This window comes from Triticum aestivum, chromosome 7D (assembly GCF_018294505.1).
Source record: "Triticum aestivum cultivar Chinese Spring chromosome 7D, IWGSC CS RefSeq v2.1, whole genome shotgun sequence".
NCBI lineage: Eukaryota > Viridiplantae > Streptophyta > Magnoliopsida > Poales > Poaceae > Triticum > Triticum aestivum.
In genome coordinates this window covers 248,003,378-248,014,227 of record NC_057814.1, presented here as the reverse complement: position 1 = coordinate 248,014,227, position 10,850 = coordinate 248,003,378, and the positions used below count along the sequence as shown (strand labels likewise).

Below are 10,850 nucleotides of genomic sequence, written 5' to 3'. Positions count from 1 at the left end.
ATGACGTAAAATATGAAAGTAACCACTGGTCGCATAGACTACTAGCCCAAACACGGAGTGATGACGAATATGGCCTGTGCAATTGGAAGTGTTGTTTAATGTATCAACCGCCAGTGGGTGATTGATGCACACTCCACTCGTTGGCGCGGAATGCATCATGCATTGCATTTGGGGCTTCTTGTTAAACATAGTTCTCATTGACTTGTTAACAATCGAGACGGACAGTTGTTGGAATCTGATTCTCCTTAACATTGCGATGCACACAATAAGAATCCGGTTATGGAGCCCAATTCTACAACAAACTATGTAAATATGGTGTATTTCCCAGTGGTGGATGAGATTAATCACAAGCCATTACACCACCTGACAGTAGGTCAGTAGCTAGTTTCCGAGCAATGCAAAATTCCAACATTATACATATACTCCCCAAAAAATCCTGCTCGTTGGTTATCTAAGAACAATGTTTTCAACCTATCTATACCCCTCAAATGTTAAGAGTTGGGGCCTGGCAATATATCCAGTTGCAAAAGGGAACACCAGAATGATTCTCTAGGTAGTAAGCGTGTGTGTACATGTCTGAGCTACTATCTGAACTCACCGAAAATAGTATACAGGAGGAGAGGCCATGATGCATTGCTGTATGAGTGATAATTGCTCCCTGAATCAAGATGCTGTGCAGCTCGCGACTCTGATGAAGAGCAGTTTCTTCTGAAGACTGGGCATGACGCCCACTGCAGTGGCAACTCAGCCACAATGCGATCTATTAGCGCTACCAATTGGAAGGTGGCTATATAGACTAGCCCTTGTGTTATATGGGCTCATTTGTGCTACAACTTGAACTCACAGAAGCAATGTTCAGGGAGAGCTAATCCCCTCCCCATGATATAATCCTCTCGATGAGCATCCCACATGGCCTTAGCTAGTTGGTCCCCTGCCAGTCCAGCAGCCGTGTAATTTGCGAAGGCCCTCCTACTCAAGACCAATGTCTTCTGTAGCCCTTGCATTGTTCTCATTGCAGTTACCATCTTATCCATATTTCCAAAGAACGTGGTAACATAAGCATCGCTGTTGACTGAAACATAGTAGTCAAGAGCAGCTTTTGTGTTGCCATGCATTCTCTCAAAATCTTCATGAGTCAGGAGAGATGATTTAGTATACATATTTTTGTAGATCGAAGTGAAGCCGTCGAGTTCCATTAACCCATCCCCAGCAGCTAAATAAATGTTTGTCTCTGTAGGAATACCTAGTGCTTGGAGGATAAATGCTGTTTCACTTGGTGTTAGAGGGCACTTTCCACGGTTCCTCCACAGATGAGCAGCATCACCAACCAATACATTCCTGTCCTCCCCACGTGCAGCTTCAATCGCATCCAGTGATTTGGAAGAAAGGGCACTGTATTCACATCGACTGTAGGCAACCATATCTGGTTCAAATCTAAGGTGAAGTGATAAGAAAGGTTTTGGTATCGCTTGGAGAAGCTCCATAGCTTTGGCTTCCACCTTCTTGTTCAACTTGAGTGCATTGTAGCAACCTTGGCAGTAACAAGCTTTCGCATGTGATGGATATCTGAGAAAATACAGGCATATACATCAGCATGGGAAAAAGGCAGCCTCACCACAGCGATAAGTATAAAATCGACAGAAGTCAGCAATTAAATCAATGACAATGAATAGAAAAATTGCAAACCATGAAATCATTGTTGCATTGCAAAGAGCTAACTATAGAGTAACACTAACTAAGTTTATACTACTAGTTATCTTAATGACTTTATTCTCTACATCTTGTGGATTATACAATATTCTTGGACTGATGACAGTCATTATAACAGAACCCAGCACAAATTTATCAGTAGGTCATCGTATCACAAAGCAGGCAACAAATCAGGTTTAGGTAATTTGAAGTTGTTGGAGTTGGTAAAGAGTGCGAAGGCGACATGTTCAACAGTAAGGTGTAGCGGAGAGGTGCATGTTGAGATGGATGTGTGGCCACACAATGAAGGATCGAGTCCGAAATGATGATATAAGGGATAGAGTTGGGGTAGCACCAATTGAAGAGAAGCTTGTCCAACATCATCTGAGATGGTTTGGGCATATTCAGCGCCGGCCAGTGCATAGCGGACGGCTAAAGCATGCTGATTATATCAAGAGAGGTCGGGTTAGACCAAACTTGACATGGGAGGAGTCCGTAAAGAGAGATCTGAAGGACTGGAATTTCACGAAAGAACTAGCCATGGACAGGGGTGCGTGGAAGCTAGCTATCCATGTGCCAGAACCATGAGTTGGTTGCGAAAAAGGCTTTGTTGTTGGTGTTGTTGGAGTTAGTAATTTAGTCATGTAACCAACAAATCAGGGCACGTCTTTGTTGTTGTCTTGCATTGCATGAATTGCCATCTTAATTAAACAAAGTTATCACGCGAGAATATAGTGTGTCGGTGTATTTATTCCAGTTATGTGAGCTCAAGATGAGTGCAAAGGGAAAGGGGGGAGGGCTATAAAGCTTTGAAGATAACTTTTATATGAGACTGTACAGTTTTGGATATCAAGGCAGCATGCCAAATTCAAAGGCTAATTAACATATTCACTCCCAATATTTGCACTGAGCAACAAAAAGATAAACACAGGGAAATAATTGCATGGTTATATCAGACATCTAAACAAACATAAATTTGACTAATGCATATGATTTTCTACACTGCTTGATGGTACTATGTCTCATGGAATCTGCTTCATAGTACAAGGAACTACTACTACTGCAATATTTTTTTTGAAAAGATTACTGCAATCTATCTACTTTAAGTTACAGGTAGATATACGTGCCCTCGAAAGACACAAGAATTCTAGCAGTGGAAAACTTCATCGCCAGCCTTATTATTATATATCCTTCACATTATGCTAAGATCCTCAGCAGCAGATACAATTCGAGACATTTGACGTGAACAATGAACAAAATAGCTTGGAAAAAAATGACAGTATGAAAATGGAAAGCAGATTTCAGGTATCAACTAGATAATTGGGCAATACCTATCTTTTCTTTGGCTCATGGCAGGTGTCAGAGAAATATATCGATGTTGTAAAAGAGCTGGAAGAACTGTTTCTACATAATCAAAATGTCCTTTCTGTTTTCGGCAATCGACCTTAAATGGCTCTTTCAACGATATCTCCTCGGGCATATCCTTGACCACCTCCACATAACCTCTAGTTTGCTCAATGAAGTGATCAACATCAAACACGTCTGCAAAACCACTGACAAAGCATTCCGATAAGCACATGATTAGTTTGAACAGAAGTGCACTACATAGCAACAACAGTAGAAGCCTTTGTTTCCCCCCAAGTGACTCCAGTACCTAGACTCGTTCCAGTATGCAGCAACCTCAAACTTGGGCAGAACCATTGTCGCGTTCAGAAGACGTGCAACCGCAATTCCATCGCACAGCTGCAGAACAATTGCACCAGAGGCCAGAATAATTACAACCGAGGAGCTCATAACATAGCCAATCAACAACGCACACCACTGCATAACATTCTATACAACGCTACCTATTTCCTAAAGCTAAATCATATGATCCCATTATTGACTCCACGAGCCTATACTTGTCACTTGTGCATCCAGTACATGGCCAAATGATCCAAGTTTAACAGTGCATAAGAAAAGGAAGTCTTACTCCATTACAAGGAGGATAAACCAAGTTTAACATACATCGCGCCGCAGCTGGTTGAGGCCGCCGTAGCAATCTATCCTGATGTAGCCATTCCTCGTCGACGGAGCTGCTGAAGGAGAGCGGGGATAGAAACCAATCATCACCACAACTCAAGCCAATCCTAAACCCGGACCGAAAACCATGAAGCACACAAGGCCTCACCGGGCATTGCCGTCTGCCACCACTCGCACGGCTGCCACTCCGCCACCCGCCGCTGCGCCCATATGAGCCGCGACCCCGACGGCGAATGCTCCCTGCGGGAAAACCCAATGCGGGGGATCTGTAACTTCCAGGAAGTGTCCAGAAGAAGCTGGTATGGCAGGTCGGGGCGGGGCGCGTACCTGGAGGCTGGTAGGGCGAAGAAGGATGGGGAGGAGCGCGGAGAGGCGAGGAAGAAGAAGAGGGCGGCGGCGAGGAAGAGGGCCGGGAGAAGGAGGCGTTTGTGGTGGTGGGCCCACCACGACGCCGCAGTCGACCACATGACCGCCGCCGACGCCGCTATCTACGAGAAGCACCGGATCTGATCGCCGGCGGCGACGCGGCGTCACCGCGAGCACGGAAGTACGACCTGTCTGCCAGAATGCGGGTCCCACCTGTAAATAAGGGACCACCTGTCATGGATGGTTATCCAGATCGAGAGGTGGCGTGCGGAAATGGAGTAGGGCGGTGGTCCAATAGAAACAGCGTTAACTTCCTGAAAATGGAACGCGGGCCCGCTGCGTCAGCCCCACATGTCAGCGTCACGAAGTACATCATGAAGGTGGATGACGCGAAGGGCTTATCTGCAAAACGACACGCACATACCCTTTTTTCCGCCTGCGGCGAGATCTCCGACTGCCACAAAAGCGAAGGTCTCCTCCGCCCGAATCGAAGCCGTCGTCTCGAACTCCGTCCGGAGCCCACACCCACAACCTGACACCCACCCCCACCCCCACCCACACGCGACGCGAAGCTGGCGCGGGAGGCGGCCGACGCGAGCGCCCGCAAGCGCAAGGCGGCGGACGGCGGCGACACCGGCGCCGCGGCCCCGGCCCCCGAGGACGCGGCCATGGGCGACGCGCCCCCACCGCCCCCCGCGCCGCTCGTCGAGGGGGGAGGAAGCGATGGGGCGGGGCCTGACCCTAACTCGCACCGGTTGAGCCCCGAGACCGTGTCGGTGGAGCTCTCCATGGGCGGGGACTACTACCACGCCTGCTGCGGCGACCCGGACCCCGACCACAAGCCCGAGGGACCCCAGGTGCCGTACATCGGTAACAAGGTGAGGCATCTCCACTCCTCTCTCATTCCGCAGTCGCTATAGGCTTGTTGTTTGTTCATGTGGTACAATTGGCCGGGATCATCACACCTAGTGTTGCTACCTCTGCTGCCCATTTTTGGCCGAGGCTTTTGTTGATTCGATCCTATTAATCCAACAGTATGCGAATGTTGGTTCTGGTTACTGTTGTACTGGAATTTAGTTTGGTTGGTCAATTGTCGTTTGAAATGGCTAAGGTTGGATACACGGGGAGCAATTCATGTTCTGTTATAGGATCAAAGGTTTATTATGGGCTGGCCGAGCCCTTTGTTTAATCTTCTGGTGTGCAGTACAATAGGTAACAGACTGAACGAGTTTGTTCCAGCCAGGGCCGGTCCACTGATATTGGGGGCCCAGGGGCGAGACAACGTCGAGGGCCCTTGTTCACAAAGAATGACAAAATATACTACATTCTATAATCCAATGGCAAAGGAAATAACCAGTACTCTTCGTGGTCTCTATAATCTAAAAAGGACATTACAAACAACCTTTTTTTTTGCGGGAGACATTACAAACAGCTTGCTTCTCTATGAATAAAAGAAAACTATATCATCATTGTACTAAGGAAAACATTATGGTTCCACAAAAGATTGGTTCACACACAAACTTTTTAGAAGAGAGATTGAAGAAATATTTTCTGGAAGACATCAGTAGACACAGTGCTTAAAAATGACCAAGACAAGGAATAAAAGCACCTTAATATGGTCGATATTGTTGGCTAGATCCATGGGAAGAAAAAAGGCCCCGCAGTGAACATAATTGACGATGTACAGAAGAAGCCTTTCCCCCAGCTTTCTTTCTACAGGGCACTCTCTCGAATCTAATGAGTGCCTCTAGAACTAAGAACAAAACAAAATGATATGAGTGACTCTATTTCGTTGGCAGGACAAGAACAGAGCTACTGAACGTTGAATTCAGAGATAAACGGCAAACACGTACCATCTCCCAGATAAATTTTTCAGGGGGCGAGTAGAACTGTTTAGCTGTTCATGGAAGAATGGAGTTGCGTTGCTGTTCTGTCCATAGATGCTCAACTGCTCGTGAGTCGTGACCTTGGGAAGGAACAGGTAGCGAGCGGCGGCGGCGTAATGTAAATTTGGAAACACGAGGCGTCACAGGAAATTGATTGGAGGAGTCAGAGGTAATGGCGCGTGGGAGGCTGCAGTTTCTGTTTTTCTTTGAGAGGGAAGGGGGGCCGCAGTGTAGCAGCAATACCTGGGCCGGGGCCCCTACCTGGCGGGGGCCCAGGGCGAGCGCCCCGTTTGCCCGGCCTATCGGCCGGGCCTGGTTCCAGCCTGTCAATGTAGGAATAGCCTATGAAAAGTTAGGGGCAACTCGGCACTGAAACTGGAGAACAAAAATTGTTTCTACTTTATCTCAGAAGTTGAGCTAGTCTATGCCAGGGTTTCTCTAATATGTGCTGTTATGCTTGAAGTTTGAAGTTCAAAAATGACATGACAGAAAGCCATATGAGATGTTGTGGAACGACATCCACACAGTTTTCATGTCAAATGAAATAACATACTGAGACTGATCTCTTATTCTCTTCATTTCGGTCAACTAGTTGGATATCTCAAGTGCATTTGGTGGTACATGTGAATCCAAATGCTATTTAACGTACTGTTATGGTTATCTGTATATTTATGGTGTTGCTTGTATTAATCTGTAATTTTGTTCTGCTGCTTTTGTTTTGCCTTCCATATTAATTACTGTTGTATCTTGTCAATTTGTTTATCTGACTGGCATCTTCTGAATCTTGCAGGAACCTCTCTCCGCCTTAGCAGCAGAGTTCCAGTCTGGCAGCCCCATTTTACAGGAGAAAATAAAGGTTGTTGTTCGTTTGCTTGTTCTGATACATGATAACCGTATTATTTTTCTTCATTCAGTGTGCCATTTTATGGTGCTTCAGTTTGTTCCATAAGTTTTCTTGCTTAACCTGCAGTTGCTTGGTGAACAATATGATGCTTTAAGGCGAACACGAGGAGATGGAAACTGCTTTTATCGAAGCTTTATGTTCTCCTACCTGGTAGTATTTGTGGTGTTGGTTTTCACTCAAAGTACGTATATTCATAATTTGACGATTGTTTGGTTTGCTGCTAGGAACATATCCTAGAGACACAAGATAGAGCTGAGGTTGAGCGCATCCTAAAAAACATTGAACAGTGCAAGATGACACTTTCAGGTCTTGGATACATTGAATTCACTTTTGAAGACTTCTTCTCTGTAAGTCTATGCAATGTTTGCTTTTTGCATCTCTCCTTAGTTGCCCCATTCTGCATCACTTTTTGCTCCACTTCATCTGATCTTCCGAACTGTTCTTCATCTTCGGTCCTCGGTCTTGAAATAGCTTTAGATGTGCTCCTTCTGTCTATGTGCGCTTGTTTGCAATTCCTTCTACGTGTCTGTGGGGAATTTGCTAGATGACTCATTGGTAATCAGGAACTTACCTTTTTTTTTCTGTAATGAAAAATAAAGTAAATGCCTGCCTGTAACCCCTGTGCACTGTTAACTGTCACAACTGTTGATCTAAGTAAGCATACTACACGCCTTTTCTTCAATCCCTTGATGAATGCATTGGTTTGTTGCTCTTTATGAGTAAAATCCGCTGAGGTATATACAGTAGTCTTAGTCGTTAATAACTAAATATTATACACTGTCTTTCTGAATGCCATGCATTGTGCCCAAGCAGATGGTCTTTATTATGTTTTATGGTCTTGTTGGGAGCTCTGTTGTTGGTATATGATATGCATTGGTTGAAAATGATGGGTAAGTAGAGATGCTCATATTGAAGAACTTGAACCTTGCTGATTAATCTATATATGAAAATAAGAATTATTGTTTTGTTAAATACTCGCCTCCTTAGTCCTTGCTGAATATTTGTCTCCCTTGTTATCCTCAGATGTTCATTGAGGAGCTGCAAAATGTTCTGCAGGGACACGAAACTTCTATTGGGTAAATATTCTATAGTTGTGTTTGTCTCCTTAAGGCATAATCTCATATGAACAAAAGAAAATAAGTGTTGTTGGAAGAGGCATTTCTTAACCGTGCACATTGTATGGCATGTCCATTATCAGAGTTTTGCTTTTTGGTGAATCTGTTTCGTTTTCATGTATCTTTAGGCCTGAAGAACTTCTAGAAAGAACCAGGGATCAGACGACTTCTGATTATGGTTTGTACAACCAGATATTTATGACGTGTCTTTCTTGACTTATGATAACATTATTTTCTTATTGTGTCTTCTTTAGTTGTCATGTTCTTTAGGTTTGTTACCTCTGGTGAAATTCAAAGGAGGGCTGAGTTCTTTGAACCATTTATTTCTGGCTTGACAAATTCGACCGTGACTCAGGTTAGCTTCTTAGTTTTGTTCTTATATGCAACACTGGGTGGTGGGAACATAGACATTGTACCAGTAGTCATGTATTTACCCCTTGTCAATATGTAATGCACTCTCCTGTTTGTAGTGTAAGTCTATTTGATTGGGTGTTGTCGTTTTGCATTGCATGTGAATTGTGGAAATCAAGAGTGTTCTTGCAATAGTTTCACTCCATGCCCCAGCTTTAATTGCTGCTAAACAGGTTGACTAGTGAGATTGTAGTATGCCATTTAGTATGGGTTTTTAACCATTCATTAGGTATGGTGCCTCTGTTTGTGTCCGTAGGCAGTATTCCTACAGGAGTACAGGGCCAGTTTCCTTTAGAATTATTACACAAAGCTAACACTAGATATCATGTGAGTAGGACAGAATTAGCAGCTCTGTAAGCAGTGGACTATTCTTTGTGGGATAGGCCTCTGTGATTCAGAGGAATTTCGGAGGATTTTATTCCTTATGAATATTTCATGTGGAGCCTTTTGATTTGGAGGATTGGTAACCATAGGAATTTTTCCTATGGACTATTTTGCATCCAGTTCCAAAAGAATTTTCCCTTTGTTTATAAGACAACTATGGCAAACACCTAACCTTTCGAGAAAGTTCATGTTCTTATCCTGTGGTGCAGCCGAACAACTTCTATTTTGTGCCCTCATTTGAATTCCTGTAGAATTTAACTTCCCATAATGTATTATCCTATGTTTTCCTATTCCTTGGTTTTAGCCATGTCAGGACAAGAGATAATGTATTCACCTGTGTTTGTGTGGTGCTATCCTACATGCTTTAATTAAACTTCAGTTAAGTTGTCTGCTGTCCATAGATATGCAGTCGAGGGACTGACCCTGATTTGGAAATCGCATTGCAGTTTTGCAAGTCTTCTGTGGAGCCAATGGGCGAGGAAAGCGACCATGTGCACATTATTGCTCTGTCAGATGCGTTAGGGGTGCCAATCCGTGTGATGTACCTAGACCGAAGCTCCTGTGACACAGGCAATCTAAGTGTGAACCACCATGATTTCATTCCTGCAGCCAATTCCTCTGAAGGTGATGCTGCAATGGGATTAAATCCGGCTGAGGAGAAACCTTACATTACTCTGCTCTACCGGCCTGGTCACTATGATATTCTCTACCCAAAGTGATTTCTGGCTGATGAAACACCAAGGTTGATTTTTCCCATGAATTCAGGTTGAGAAAACGTTGTCTAGAACCGTGTAGTTGTGTTGCTCCTGCATGCTGCCAAAGGCAGCCTTACAAGAGGGAACTGGTGTGTTCTTGGGGCGTAATCATAGCATGCTTTACTTGTCACTGCCCTCAAATTCGAAGTTTTCCTTGTTGTAAGTGTACTCTAGCACAACGATTTAACATTGTGGTTGACTGTTGAGAAGACCCTCTGGATATCGTGACTAATCGTGGTTCTTGCTTGTTTTTCCCTGAATTATTTACTCCTCTGCATCATAATGCTTCATCTCAGCAATCAGTTTCTTTTGTTCATAACTCATTGAATTGGGACATGCTCCAGGTTGATGCCTGGGTGCTGTCCATTATCTCATTAGCATGTATTTACTACTCCCTCCGTTCCGAATTACTTGTCTTGGATTTGTCTAGATACAGATGTATTTAGACTCATTTTAGTGCTAGATACATCCGTATCTAGACAAATCTAAGACAAGTAATTCGGAACGGAGGGAGTACCTCTCTGTTTCTAAATATAAGACATTTTGGCAGTTTAAATTGAACTCCCAAAACGTCTTATATTTTGGAACGTCTTATATTTTGGAACAGAGGGTGTATATAGGAAGGCATGTCATCTTGCCCATGAAATCGCTAGTTTTCATGTTTGTTTCTATGCGATGGACATTTCTAGAATTGGTGATATCTCTGCCAGTACTACAGAATTAGCTTTCATGCCTTTCTTGCTCACGAATTATGTTCCTTGGGTTTTATGTTTCAGTCACTCCACTTTTATTCATGTTGCTTGTGTTTTATGTTTTCCATAGTTGTTTCTAGCTTTGCCTCTAGCCTAGACTCAAATGAGCGATGGCAGGACAGGTGAATGATGGAACTGGAATGGTTGCTCGGGGCCGTGTCTTTTCCATTTTATTATTATGAATCTCATACTCCCTCCGATCCATATTACTCCCTCCGTTCCTAAATATAAGTCTTTCTAGAGATTCCAATATGGACTACATACGGAGCAAAATGAGTGAATCTGTTCTTTAAACTACATTTATATACATTCGTATATAGTTCATATTGAAATCTCTAGAAAGACTTATATTTATGAACGGAGGGAGTATTTGTCGTTCAGACGTCCACATACATCCATTTGAGTGACAAATAATATGGATTGGAGGGAGTATTGGCATCTGCTTCCGGCATATATAAGCTTTGTGCCCAAACTGTATGTGGTGATCGGCACTGTTTACTATCGTTTCTTCCTACTCTCTGTCTGTACCAGGTAGCATTTTCTGCTCAAACTGCTACACATAGACA

At 43.8% G+C, this 10,850-nt stretch overlaps 2 protein-coding genes across 6 annotated transcripts; one reads left to right on the top strand and one right to left on the bottom strand.

Annotated features, from left to right (window-relative positions):
- Positions 1-293: 293 nt before the first annotated feature.
- Positions 294-4,348, bottom strand: LOC123170256 (O-fucosyltransferase 13). 4 transcript variants are annotated; one of them, XM_044588090.1, is made up of 6 exons: positions 4,039-4,348; positions 3,860-3,951; positions 3,697-3,764; positions 3,344-3,432; positions 3,021-3,242; positions 294-1,566 (listed from the first exon to the last, which is right to left on the bottom strand). In XM_044588090.1, exons 1-6 carry the CDS (start codon positions 4,176-4,178, stop codon positions 828-830), a joined length of 1,350 nt encoding a protein of 449 aa, XP_044444025.1. In that variant the 5' UTR covers positions 4,179-4,348; the 3' UTR covers positions 294-827. The 4 variants fall into 4 exon arrangements, with proteins under 4 accessions (XP_044444025.1, XP_044444024.1, XP_044444026.1 ...); XM_044588089.1 differs by having other exon boundaries at positions 3,697-3,767; positions 4,039-4,347; XM_044588091.1 differs by having other exon boundaries at positions 3,662-3,767; positions 4,039-4,333.
- A 98-nt stretch (positions 4,349-4,446) lies between these two features.
- Positions 4,447-9,764, top strand: LOC123170258 (OVARIAN TUMOR DOMAIN-containing deubiquitinating enzyme 1). Of its 2 annotated transcripts, XM_044588093.1 has the most exons (9): positions 4,447-4,637; positions 4,772-4,955; positions 6,754-6,819; positions 6,934-7,017; positions 7,092-7,214; positions 7,891-7,943; positions 8,111-8,160; positions 8,237-8,337; positions 9,224-9,764. In XM_044588093.1, exons 1-9 carry the CDS (start codon positions 4,462-4,464, stop codon positions 9,494-9,496), a joined length of 1,110 nt encoding a protein of 369 aa, XP_044444028.1. In that variant the 5' UTR covers positions 4,447-4,461; the 3' UTR covers positions 9,497-9,764. The 2 variants fall into 2 exon arrangements, with proteins under 2 accessions (XP_044444028.1, XP_044444029.1); XM_044588094.1 differs by having other exon boundaries at positions 4,504-4,955.
- The last annotated feature ends 1,086 nt before the right edge of the window (positions 9,765-10,850 follow it).

Coding starts and splice junctions, on each gene's coding strand:
- LOC123170256 (XM_044588089.1), bottom strand. CDS start 4,178: ATGTGGTCGACTGCGGCGTCGTGGTGGGCCCACCACCACAAACGCCTC. Junction 3,433..3,696: donor TCAACCAGCTGCGGCGCGAT/GTATGTTAAACT, acceptor ATTGTTCTGCAG/CTGTGCGATGGAATTGCGGT. Junction 1,567..3,020: donor ATGAGCCAAAGAAAAGATAG/GTATTGCCCAAT, acceptor GTATTTTCTCAG/ATATCCATCACATGCGAAAG.
- LOC123170258 (XM_044588093.1), top strand. CDS start 4,462: ATGACGCGAAGGGCTTATCTGCAAAACGACACGCACATACCCTTTTTT. Junction 7,018..7,091: donor GCTTTATGTTCTCCTACCTG/GTAGTATTTGTG, acceptor GTTTGCTGCTAG/GAACATATCCTAGAGACACA. Junction 7,944..8,110: donor GGACACGAAACTTCTATTGG/GTAAATATTCTA, acceptor ATGTATCTTTAG/GCCTGAAGAACTTCTAGAAA.